Source organism: Neoarius graeffei, chromosome 27, assembly GCF_027579695.1.
Source record: "Neoarius graeffei isolate fNeoGra1 chromosome 27, fNeoGra1.pri, whole genome shotgun sequence".
Lineage (NCBI taxonomy): Eukaryota > Metazoa > Chordata > Actinopteri > Siluriformes > Ariidae > Neoarius > Neoarius graeffei.
The window spans coordinates 26,112,372-26,125,733 of record NC_083595.1 but is presented as its reverse complement, the minus strand read 5'-3'; the positions used below and the strand labels follow the sequence as shown (position 1 = coordinate 26,125,733).

Genomic DNA, 13,362 nt, shown 5'->3' with positions numbered 1-13,362 from the left:
TCTAGAACTAGTTTTAATAATCTCAGAGTTGGTGTCTTGTATTCTTCTACACTGCAACAATGATATCTTAACAAGTTAGAATATCTTGAATATAATTAAAACGATCTAGTATTTCCTATTAGAAGAATACAAGACACCAACTCTGAGATTATTAAAACTAGTTCTAGATTGTAACCAACTTATTCCAAGATATCTTGTCAAGTAAAATTATCTGTCCATGCAGCAAGATAATTTCACTAGTATTAAGGAATTTTCTCCTCAAATTCAGTTTTCAGTTTTTTGCAGTGTGGGTTTCCTCCAGGTGCTCCACACAGTCCAAAGACATACAGGTTAGGCTAACTGGTAGCTCTAAATTGACCGTAGGTGTGAATGTGAGTGTGAATGGTTGTTTGTCTCTATGTGTCAGCACTGTGATGATCTGGCGACTTGTCCAGGGTGTACCCCGCCTCTTGCCCATAGTCAGCTGGGATAGGCTCCAGCTTGCCTGCAACCCTGCACAGGATAAGCGGTTATGGATAATGGATGGATGAATATTTCAGGTCTGGACTCTGTGCAGGCCACTCGAGTTCTTCTACTCCAACCTTGGCAAACCATGCCTTCATGGAGCTCACTTTGTGCTTCATGCTGGAACAGGTTTGGGCCTCTTACTGTAGTTCCAGTGAAGGGAAATCTTAAAGACTTTCTATAGAAATGTATGGTTCCAACTTTGTGGCAACAGTTTGGGAAAGCCCACATATGGGTGTATTGATCCACCAACTTTTGGCAACATAGTGTGTATGGATTTCAAGACATGTCCATCCATCTATGGTCTTAAAGACCCCAAGCTGCTGTTCTTTTTAGTTGACATACTCGCATTATGCACTCAAAGATATGATCTTCAGAAAAACCTTATTGAAAATCACACTCTTTGCAGAGGCAACACACACCTACATTCAAGCCGGAAAGTCTGCACACCCCTTTCACCTTCCCCACGTTTTATTATGTTACAGACTTATAGATTGAGTTCATTTTTTGTCACAAAATTCTGCATAAAATAGCCCATAATGACAAAGTGAAAGCAGGTTTTTTAGACATTTGTGCTAATTTATTAAAAATCAAAATGTAAAATATCATATGTACACAAGTGTGCACACCCTTTGATATGACACCCAAAAGTGAGCTGAGGTGCATTTTGTTTCCATTGATACTGCTTGAAATGTTTCTACAACTTAATTGGAGTCCACCTGTGGTAAATTCAATTGATTGGACATGATTGGGGATTGCCAACACCTGCCTATATAAGGTCCCACAGTTGACAGTGCATGTCAGAGCAAACTCCAAGCCATGGGGTTAAAGGAATCATCTGCAGACCTCAGAAACAGGATTGTGGCAAGGCATAGATGTGGAGAAGGGTACAGGAAAATTGCTGCTGCTTTACAGGTCCCAAAGAACATAGTGGCCACCATCATTCATAAATGGAAGAAGTTTGGAACCACCAAGAATCTTCCTAGACCTGGCCACCTGGCCAAACTGAGCGATCGGGGAAGATGGGCCTTGGCCAGGGAGGTGAGCAGGAACCTGAGGGTCACTCTGACAGAGCCCCAGCATATCCTTGTGGAGATGGGAGAACCTTTCAGAAGATCAACCATCCAGGCAGCACTCCACAAATCAGGCCTTTATGGTAGAGTGGCCAGACAGAAGCCACTCCTTAGTAAAGGGCCCACTTGGAGTTTGCCAAAAGGCACCTAGAGGACTCTCAAACCATGAGAAACAAGATTCTCTGGTCTGATTAAACCAAAATTGAACTTTTTGGCCTGAATACCAAGTGTCACGCCTGGAGGAAACCAGGCACAGCTCATCACCTGGCTAATGCCATCCCTACAGTGAAGCATAGTGGTGGCAGCATCATGATTTGGGGATGTTTTTCAGCAGCGGGAATGGGGCGACTAGTCTTGATAGAGGGAAAGATGAATGCAGCTAAATACACCGAGATCCTTGAAAAAAAACCCTGCTCCAGAGCGCTCTGGACCTCAGACTGGGGCAAAGGTTTACTGTGGCAGCGGGGGCATGGCCAAGCGTCGGTCTGTGAATGGAGGGCGGAGTCGGGGAAGTGGTGGAATCATTGCACTTGATGGGAATTAACCTGTGTTTGTGTGTCTTCCCCAGTGACCGCGCCCTTTAAAAGGAGAGAGAGAGAGCAAAGAAAGGGGGCTCTCTCCCCAACCAGAACACTTGTGTGTGTGCGTGTGTGGCTGGGAGAGTGTGAAAAGCTAAAAATAAAAAGAGTTTTTGAGAACTCAGTTCTGGCCTGCTGTGCTTCTGTGCTCCACCCACCTGGTCAGATACTACAGTGGTGCCGAAACCTGGGAAGGAGTGCAGAAGGGAACAGCCACATGGAGTCCTCCCCCTTCAAGGACCTGGTCCATGCCCTTGCCATGGCCCAACAGAGCCAGCACCAGGCGCTGATCGCCCTCCAGTAGGAGCAGGAACAATGGTTCGAAGCCCTGGTGCTGGCGCAACAGGAAGATTGCCAGGCATTCCGGCACCTGCTTGCGTCAGCGGGGTCCATGATCACCACTGCCGCGGACCCTCCCCACCTCACCCTAACAAAGATGGGTCCGCATGATGACCCCGAAGCCTTCCTCGCTCTTTTTGAGCAGGCAGCAGAGGCATGGGGTTGGCCGGTGGAACAGCGCACGGCGTGCCTCCTCCCCCTGCTAATGGGCCAGGCACAGCTGGCCGTGCTACAGCTTCCCGCCGACAGCCGGCTGGACTATGCGGACCTCTGCAGGGCTGTCCTCCAACGCGTGGGTTGCACCCCGTAACAGCAATGGCAGCGCTTCTGCGCGCTGCGCCTGGAGGAGGTCGGCCAGCCGTTCGTGTTTAGCCAGCAACTCTGGGACGCCTGCCAGAGGTGGCTGAGGGCCGACAACCGCGACGCCGAGGCAATCATCGATCTGGTGGCGCTGGAACAATTCGTCGCCCAACTTCCGGAAGGAACAGTGGAGTGGGTCCAGTACCATTGCCCAGCATTGCTGGATCAGGCCATTGAGCTGGCGGAGGACCATATGGAGGCCGTTCTGACGGCAGGACAGCATGTCTCCCCTTCTCCCCTCTCTTCTCTCTCCCTCTCCCTCTGTTCCTTGTCCTCGCCCCATTCCCCCACCGCGGAGGCAGGGGCCAGCTCCACCCCAGCTGGCCCGCTGCACCCACGGTGCCCTACCGTTTCGTACTTCCTTGTCTGTGTCTCCCCCCCCCTTAGGTGAGTGATCTCCGGAACACTGGTGCAGGGAGAGAGCCTGGGCCGGTATGCTGGCACTGCGGGGAACCGGGGCACCTCCAGCATCAGTGCTCGGCGATGGAGGTGGGCGCGGTGGTCCGGATCCCTGATGCGCCAGGGACCGCCCTCGATCGGGCCGGAGCATATCACATACTGGTAAGTATCCAAGGGGATATGTATCAGGCTTTGGTGGACTCCGGCTGTAATCAGACCTCAATCCACCAAAGCCTGGTGCAAGACGAGGCATTGGGAAGAGCTCAATTGGTGAAGGTGTTGTTTGTGCACGGGAATGTTCACAGCTACCCTTTAGTGTCGGTCCACATTCTATTTCGAGGGGAAAAATTTAGAGTAAAGGCGGTGGTTTATCCTCGCCTTACCCACTCGATAATTTTGGAGACTGATTGGCTGGGATTTGGGGAATTAATGACTCATTTAGTGAAGAGTGGGGCCTGCCATAGTTCAGCAGGGGGAGGTCCCAGTGTGGCATTGGCGGGAGCAACTGTCACAGAGCCGTCTACATCATCACCGCATCAGAGTGAGGAGCAGCAGGCTCCTCCTCCCTCTCTCGGGGATTCCCTCGTGGATTTCCTGTTAGAGCAGTCGTGAGACAAGACTCTGTGGCATGTGTTTGACCAAGTGAGAGTAATTGATGGTCAAACTCTCCAGCCAAACGCCACCCCATCCTTCCCCTATTTTTCCATTATTAAGGATAGATTATACCGAGTGACGCAGGACACTCAGACTAAGGGACAAATAACACAGCTTTTAATCCCAAAGAGCCACTGGGAATTTATATTCCAGGTGGCTCACTTTAATCCCATGGCTGGACACTTGGGGCAGGATAAGACACTAGCCCAAATAATGGCTCGGTTCTATTGGCCAGGGATTCGCGGTGATGTCCGTAGGTGGTGTAATGCCAGTTAGTAAATCCCACAGCCATTCCAAAAGCGCCTTTGCACCCTCTGCCATTAATCGAGACCCCGTTCGAAAGAATTGGGATGGATCTTGTCGGGCCATTAGATCGGTCAACACGAGGATCTCATCTCATTATCTCTAGCCGCTTTATCTTCTACAGGGTCGCAGGCAAGCTGGAGCCTATCCCAGCTGACTACGGGCGAAAGGCGGGGTACACCCTGGACAAGTCGCCAGGTCATCACAGGGCTGACACATAGACACAGACAACCATTCACACTCACATTCACACCTACGGTCAATTTAGAGTCACCAGTTAACCTAACCTGCATGTCTTTGGACTGTGGGGGAAACCGGAGCACCCAGAGGAAACTCACATGGACACGGGGAGAACATGCAAACTCCACACAGAAAGGCCCTCGCCGGCCATGGGGCTCGAACCCAGACCTTCTTGCTGTGAGGCGACAGCGCTAACCAGTACACCACCGTGCCACCCCAACATGAGGATATCGCTTTATTTTAGTCCTGGTGGACTATGCAACGCGATATCCGGAAGCAGTGCCTCTTTGCAATATCTCAGCACGTAGTATTGCAGAAGCACTCTTTCGCGTCATCTCCCAGGTCGGAATCCCCAAAGAGATTCTGACTGATCAAGACACTACATTTATGTCACGCACACTGCACGAACTGTATGGGTTACTGGGAATTAAGCCTATCCACACCAGCGTTTATCATCCACAAACGGATGGCTTAGTCAAACAGTTTAATTGCACCCTCAAAAATCTCATCTCATCTCATTATCTCTAGCCGCTTTATCCTTCTACAGGGTTGCAGGCAAGCTGGAGCCTATCCCAGCTGACTACGGGCGAAAGGCGGGGTACACCCTGGACAAGTCGCCAGGTCATCACAGGGCTGACACATAGACACAGACAAGCATTCACACTCACATTCACACCTACGGTCAATTTAGAGTCACCAGTTAACCTAACCTGCATGTCTTTGGACTGTGGGGGAAACCGGAGCACCCGGAGGAAACCCACGCGGACACGGGGAGAACATGCAAACTCCGCACAGAAAGGCCCTCGCCGGCCCCGGGGCTCGAACCCAGGACCTTCTTGCTGTGAGGCGACAGCGCTAACCACTACACCACCGTGCCACCCACCCTCAAAAATATAATTAGAAAATTTGTAAGCGAAGACGGACGCAACTGGGATAAATGGCTCGAGCCCCTGTTATTTGCAGTGCGAGAGGTCCTGCAAGCCTCCACGGGGTTCTCCCCGTTTGAATTATTATACGGGCGTAAGCCGTGTGACATTCTGGATGTGCTACGGGAAAATTGGGAGGAGGGACCTTCAACCAGTAAAAACGAAATTCAATACATTATCGATCTGCACGCCAAACTCCACACACTCACGCACCTAACCCAGGAGAATTTGTGGCTGGCCCAAGAATGTCAAGTCCGTCTGTATGACAGGGGCACGTGCCTTAGGGAATTCACACCGGGAGATAAAGTACTCGTGTTGTTGCCCATGTCAAGCTCCAAATTGATCGCCAGGTGGCAAGGACCCTTTGAGGTCACACGGCAAGTTGGGGATGTCGACTATGAGGTGAGGTGAATGGACAGGGGTGGGGCATTACAGATTTACCACCTCAATCTACTAAAACTTTGGAACGAGGAGGTCCCCGTGGTGTTGGTGGTTCCGGAGAAGGCAGAGCTGGGGCCGGAGGTTCAAAAAAGAAAATTGACATCGCCCACCCCTCCGGTCCCCTGTGGAGACCACCTCTCCCTGACCCAGCTCACAGAGGTCACCCAGTTGCAAACAGAGTTTTCTGATGTGTTCTCGCTGCTGCCCGGTCGCACCCACCTCATAGAACACCACATTGAGATGCCCCTGGGGGTAGTAGTGCGCAGCCACCCTTACAAACTGCCCGAACACAAAAAAAAGGTGGTTCGGGAAGAACTCGAGGCCATGCTCGAAATGGTATCGTCGAGGAGTCCCACAGCGACTGGAGCAGCCCGGTGGTCTTGGTTCCCAAGGTCGACGGGTCGGTCCGGTTCTGTGTGGACTATAGAAAAGTTAATGCGGTGTCTAAATTTGACGCGTACCCAATGCCTTGTTGTAGCAAGCGTTCTAGGTGTGTGGAGCACAGAAGCACGGCAGGCCAGAACTGAGTTCTCAAAAACTTTTATTTTAGCTTTTCAGCTTTTATATTCACTCTCTCACATACATACACACAGGCGCGCACACAAGCATTGGGGGAAAGCTCCCTTCCTCTGCTCTCCCTTTCCTCTTTATAGGGCACGGATACTGGGGAAAACACACAAACACAGGTTAATTCCCATCAGGTGTAGTGATTCTGCCACTTACCTTCCCTAACTCCGTCCTCCATTCACAGACTGACGCTTGACCATGCCCCTGCTGCCACACTCGTATTGACGAGTTGCTCGATCAACTAGGCACAGCTCATTTTTATTTGACACTGGATTTGACAAAGGGATATTGACAGATCCCCTTGACTCCGCCATCCCGAGAGAAAACGACCTTTTCCACACCGTTTGGCCTACACCAGTTCATCACACTTCCTTTTGGGCTGTTTGGGGTGCCTGCTACGTTCCAGCGGCTTATGGATAGGGTCCTCCGCCCCCACGCCACCTACGTGGCCGCCTACTTGGACGACATTATTATTTACAGTAATGACTGGCCACGGCACTTGGAACACCTAAGGGCCGTCCTTAGGTCACTGAGGTGAGCGGGTCTCACAGCCAACCCGAAGAAGTGTGCGATTGGGCTGGTGGAAGTACGGTATCTGGGTTTCCACTTGGGCAATGGGCAGGTGCATCCCCAAATTAATAAGACAGCAGCGATTGTGGCCTGCCCGAGGCCCAAGACCAAAAAGGGGGTGAGACGGTTCCTGGGGCTGGCTGGCTACTATCATAGGTTTATACCTAATTATTCAGACGTCGCCAGCCCACTGACTGATCTGACTAAAAAGGGAGCACCAGATCCGGTCCAGTGGACGGAGCAATGCCAGCGGGCTTTCTCTGAGGTAAAGGCTGCACTGTGTGGTGGGCCACTGTTACACGCCCCTGACTTTTCTCTCCCCTTTATTTTACAGATAGACACGTCGGACAGAGGGCTGGGGGCTGTTCTGTCCCAGGAGGTGGAGGGGGAGGACCGTCCAGTGCTGTACATCAGCCAGAAACTGTCGGTGCGTGAGGGCAGGTACAGCACAATAGAAAAGGAGTGCCTCGCCATCAAGTGGGTGGTCCTTGCCCTCCGCTACTACCTGCTGGGGTGCCCTTTCACCCTCTATTCGGACCACGTGGCCCTGCAGTGGCTCCACCACATGAAGGATGCCAACCTGCGGATCACCCGTTGGTATCTGGCACTCCAGCCGTTTAAATTCGAGGTGGTCCACAGGCGGGGGCGCAGATGGTCGTGGCGGATTTCCTTTCCCATCTGGGGGGGGGGGGGGGAGTCGGCTACAGGCCAGACGGCTCCCCGGCCTGAGTCAGGCAGTATGTGGCAGCTGGGGCGTGGCCAAGCGGCGGCCTGTGAATGGAGGGCGGAGTCAGGGAAGGTAAGTGGTGCAATCATTGCACCTGATGGGAATTAACCTGTGTTTGTGTGTCTTCCCCAGTGACCGCGCCCTTTAAAAGGAGAGAGAGCAGAGAAAGGGGGCTCTCTCCCCAACCAGAACACTTGTGTGTGTGTGTATGCGTGTGTGGCTGGGAGAGTGTGAAAAGCTGAAAAGCTAAAAATAAAAAGAGTTTTTGAGAACTCAGTTCTGGCCTGCCGTGCTTCTGTGCTCCACCCACCTGGTCAGATACTACATTTACCTTCCAACATGACAACGACCCAAAGCACATGGCCAAGAGAACAAATGAGTGGCTTCAGAGAAAGTCTGTGAATGTCTTTGAGTGGCCCAGCCAGAGCCCAGACCTGAATCCAATTGATTATCTGTGGAAGGAGCTGAAAATGGCTGTGTACCAATGCTCCCCATCCAACCTGACAGAGCTTGCAAGGATATGCCAAGAGGAATGGGCAAAAATGTCCAGAAACAAGTGTGCCAAGCTCGTAGCTTCTTTCCCAAGATGCCTTGAAGCTGTAATTGCTGCCAAAGGTGCATCAACCAAGTATTAGGCTATGGGTGTGTACAGATACAGTACGTAACCCCTAAATAACCTATTTTTGTCAGTGAAATAAAACTGCATATTTTCTGAAAACCTGCTTTCACTTCATAATTATTGCTGATTGTGTGTAGATGTTTGAGGCAAAAAATGAACTCGATCTCTTGTAGAATAAGTCTGTAACATAATAAAACATGGAGAAGGTGAAAGGGGTGTGCAGGCTTTCTGGCTTGACTGTAATTTAAACAGCTAATGAGATTATATTAGATTCTACTTCATCATTTAGTATTGACAACCCAGTTAATGCAATTAAACCATCTTGGATTTACCAGAGAGCACTGTATGCACAGAAACGATGCAGACCATCTCTTGATTGTTCTCTTTTGTTTTGCTCATTAGGTAACTTGTTATGCCATTAAACAGCAATATATCTGATTCACTGTCCTAAAGCTTTAAGTGAAGCTGCTTATTTGGGTTATTTGTTTTTATTGAATGCTCCCTTTCTTTCCTTCCTTGCTGACCTGCAACTTCTGCCCATCTTTGTTAATAGTTTTCCCTACTCCTCTACTTTATCTTTTTATTTATGTTTCTGTCTCATTTTCACCATCTCTTTTTGATTGTCTTTTTTTTTTTGTTCTTGCTAACGCTTGCATTCTGCGCTCTCTCTCTCTCTCTCTTTGTGTAATCGATCCTGTTTCCCTCCTCAGGCCTCATGTCTGGAGAAAGACAAGCAGGGCATCCTTACCCACATCCTGGAGGGCACTGTCCGCCTCGGAAAACTTCAAGAAAAGGTCAAGGTAAGATCGGGACACAAATGTTGCGTCAAACATCTTGGCACAACATCAGATCATACTTAAGTGTTTGCTACAGTACCTGTGTCAAATTCCTATAAACTTGCACTGAAATTAGTATTTTCATGCACTTGAATATTATTGACTCTGAATTTTATAGAGCTACAGACAGTGAACATAATGCAATAACGCTACGCCCTGCAGATCTCATCTCATCTCATTATCTCTAGCCGCTTTATCCTTCTACAGGGTCGCAGGCAAGCTGGAGCCTATCCCAGCTGACTACGGGCGAAAGGCGGGGTACACCCTGGACAAGTCGCCAGGTCATCACAGGGCTGACACATAGACACAGACAACCATTCACACTCACACCTACGGTCAATTTAGAGTCACCAGTTAACCTGACCTGCATGTCTTTGGACTGTGGGGGAAACCGGAGCACCCGGAGGAAACCCACGCGGACACGGGGAGAACATGCAAACTCCACACAGAAAGGCCCTCGCCGGCCCCGGGGCTCGAACCCAGGACCTTCTTGCTGTGAGGCAACAGCGCTAACCACTACACCACCGTGCCGCCCGCCCTGCAGATGTTCAACTTAAATTTCCTGAGATTCACATAAAATGCAGTCATATTCAGCTTCAGACAGAAATATTTTTTTAGTCTCTAACACACAATTACGTACACTCAAGCCCAAATATTTACACTACTATACACACATCATAGGCTTGAACAACATGTGGTGAGTTATAGGTCCAAAATTCTGATTCAGGGTGGCATGGTAGTGTAGTGGTTAGCACTGTAGCCCCACAGCAAGAAGGTTCTGGGTTCAAGCCCAGTGGCTGACGGGGGCCTTTCTGTGTGGAGTTTGCATGTTCTCCCTCTGTCTGCATGGGTTTCCTCCAGGTGCTCTGGTTTCCCCCACAGTCCAAAGACCTGCAGGGTAGGCTAATTGGTGACTCTAAATTGACTGTGAGTGTGAATGGTTGTTTGTCTATATGTATCAGCCCTGCGATGACCTGGTGACTTGTCCAGGGTGTACCCCGCCTCTCACCCATAGTCAGGTGGGATAGGCTCCAGCTTGCCCGTGACCCTGCACAGGATAAGTGATTATGGATAATGGATGGATGGAATTCTGATTCAGCCACAGAAAAAAAGACTCAATCTACACCTTTAAAAAAATGTAAAGAAAGTAAAGAACACAAAAAAATTTACATTTATGCTGATCTGCTTTCCGACATGAGTTATTTACATGGTAGGTTTTGGAAACAAAAAGGACTAAATATAGTACATTTTAGAGCAGCATGACATAAGTTCAATGTACTGATCTGTGTGTGAGCAGTTCAATAAAACAGACACACAATGAGACAGAATGCTCACAGGGACACACACACACACACACACACACACACACACACACACACACACACACACAGTTTAGTTAAATAACCCTTCCGTCATCCATGTGTCCAGTGAATATCTCTCTCTCTCTCTCTCTCTCTCTCACACACACACACACACAAATGCAATTTGAGTAGCGTGTTATGGCAGGTCATGTAGCAGTTCTGCAGAGGGTCTCATGCAGTTTGAAAATCAATGTGTTGCAAAAGCTGAAGTTAAATAAATCGATACTCTTGCAGTTTGACCCGATGGTGTGTACATCACTTTTTCTTTACAGAGACATAATGGATGACATGAATATTCTTGTTACACTTGCTATTTTGGTCACTAAAATGAAACAAGCAGGTTTTCTATACAGAAGAGTTTATTGATCAGATGATGCAGCCTGGTGTTCCAGCATTATTTTTGAAAAATGCTTCGAGTCACTTCTGTAACTGCTCCTTTAATTTCTAATCAATTGGGAGAATTTGGTGAGCTACTGACTTGTGAAAAGGCTATGTTATTGGATCTAGTCTATAACATTTCATATTCATGTGTTTAGACATGACCAGAATAGGTTCATAAAATGTCCCTTCCATAGTATAACAGCAGAACCTGGGAAAGTGTGCTTTGAACTTGAATGTGCACATGATCTCTCTCTCTCTCTCTCTCTCTCTCTCTCTCTGTGTCTGTCTCTTTCGCTCTGTGTTTGTCTGTCTCCATCTCCCCTCCTCTATTTCTGTCTGACTGTCCCTCAGCCTGTCTGTGTGTGTCTCACTCACTCTCGCAGTTTCTTTTTGTGTGTGTGTCTCCCCTCCTCTATTTCTGTCTGTGTGTCTCTCACTCTCTCGGTTTGTCTGTCTGTCCTTTTTCTCCTCTCTCATATGTTGGGAGCAGTGTGAGTAGGTGTGCGAGTGATCACGGTGAGAAGGTGATTGTTAGGGGTTTATCCCTTTCTTTTTCATACTTTTTTTTCTTGCTTTAAGCATTAAAATTTTAGTTTAGTTATTTAGAATTTCATGTTTATTGTTATTTTAGTTTGTTAGGAGGAAAGTGGTCATGTGGCGGGGTGTAGGAATAGCGTCTCACCCAGATGGGTGTGGGCCTTCCCTTTCACTCTGCCACAGAGTTAGATGTGTCCCTGAAGCCGGATCAAGTGTGGAGGATGTGCTGTTTGCAGTCGGTAAGCAGGTTGGGCATAATATCGCTTCGGCGTCAAGAATGAATGAATAATGCAGTGTTGATATTTTTGATCGAGGAATGTCTAGTGAATCGTCTTGTTGAGACCGGGGTGTGGATAAATGGAGTTTTTGTGTCTATAATGCCATTGGTTTCACCAACAATTAAAGTCACTATCTCCAATGTTCCCCCTTTTATTTCAAACAGTGATATTGAGCATGAACTCTCAAGATTCAGGGAAATTTGCAAGTGCAATAAAAATGATTCCACTGGGCTGCAAGAACGAGGCACTGAAACGTGCTGTCTTTTCAGCAGCAGGTGTTTATGTCCCTCGAGTCACCGACATAGATGTCTCTTTTCGTGTTTTGCACGGAAATAAATCGGACATGCTGTATGCGACTACAGGGATCATGTGGTGTTTAGAATGTGGCAATATCGGCCATAAAGTTTGCATGCCCTCATAAAGCTCAGGCCGATGAGGGCGCAGGGACTAGTGACGGTTCGGTAAGGGTCCAAAAAGGACCCAAAGAAATGGAGAAACAAATGGAGATTTCTGACTCGAGTGTCCTGGCTGAGGAAGGATCAGTGGGACTAGAACAGTGACAATGATTCAATGGGAAATACAGTGGCTGAAAGCTAAACAGAAACTGACACAATAACTGAGGCACAGTCAGCCGAGCAGAACCCTACGGTGGTGAGTGATGGGGTAGGCACTGATTTGGGGGCAGATAGTGGGGCAGAGGCCATCTCTCCAGAGACTACGACTGACTTACCCATCACGGACATCGCTTTACTGGATACTGGTGAGTTACTGGCAGAAGATGGGGTGATGAGGTAATGGGGAATGAGGATGCTCTGTCGGATATTTGTAGCATGTCTGATCTGGGCTCACAGGTAATGGATGAGCAACTCTACTCATTAGAGGAAATTAATATGTTTTTAGATGAGACATTTGGGAAAAGTGTAGAAGTGAGTGACTACTTCTGAGATGTGGATAAATTCATTGTGTCAGTAGTCATGTTACAGTGGCCGGTCGGCTATGATTTACTTCTTCTTTTTTTTTTTTAAAGCAATTCAGATTTAAAAAAAAGTTAACAAAATTGCGGAGGGGCAAAACCCCTGTTACTCGGAGAAAAAGTGATATGGTTACGTGGTGAAGCCTATCCTCTGATTTTCTTTTGTTAATTCTGATTCTGCTCTTATCTCACTTCCTAATACAGTCTTTCCATTTAGGGTCTCTAAATATTAATGGGAGTAGAGATAGTAGTAAGAGAGCTGGATTAGCAGAATATTTATGAATTAAAAAGTTGATGTTCTATTCTTGCAAGAGATGCACTCTGGGGCGGCACGGTGGTGTAGTGGTTAGCGCTGTCGCCTCACAGCAAGAAGGTCCGGGTTCGAGCCCCATGGCCGACGAGGGCCTTTCTGTGCGGAGTTTGCATGTTCTCCCCGTGTCCGCGTGGGTTTCCTCCGGGTGCTCCGGTTTCCCCCACAGTCCAAAGACATGCAGGTTAGGTTAACTGGTGACTCTAAATTGACCGTAGGTGTGAATGTGAGTGTGAATGGTTGTCTGTGTCTATGTGTCAGCCCTGTGATGACCTGGCGACTTGTCCAGGGTGTACCCCGCCTTTCGCCCGTAGTCAGCTGGAATAGGCTCCAGCTTGCCTGCGACCCTGTAGAAGGATAAAGCGGCTAGAGATAATGAGATGAGA

At 48.6% G+C, this 13,362-nt stretch overlaps 1 protein-coding gene across 3 annotated transcripts in view; it reads left to right on the top strand.

Moving 5' to 3' along the window:
* cep89 (centrosomal protein 89) overlaps nucleotides 1-13,362 on the top strand; it is a 452,909-nt gene that overhangs the window by 207,522 nt on the left and 232,025 nt on the right. For all 3 annotated transcript variants that reach the window (XR_009651712.1, XM_060911315.1, XM_060911314.1), the window contains one exon: nucleotides 9,011-9,100. Coding sequence is in view for 2 of the 3 variants with exons in the window: in XM_060911315.1 (XP_060767298.1) it covers nucleotides 9,011-9,100 (90 nt within the window). In the remaining variant the exon portion in view is untranslated. The remainder of the gene's footprint in view (nucleotides 1-9,010; nucleotides 9,101-13,362) is intronic.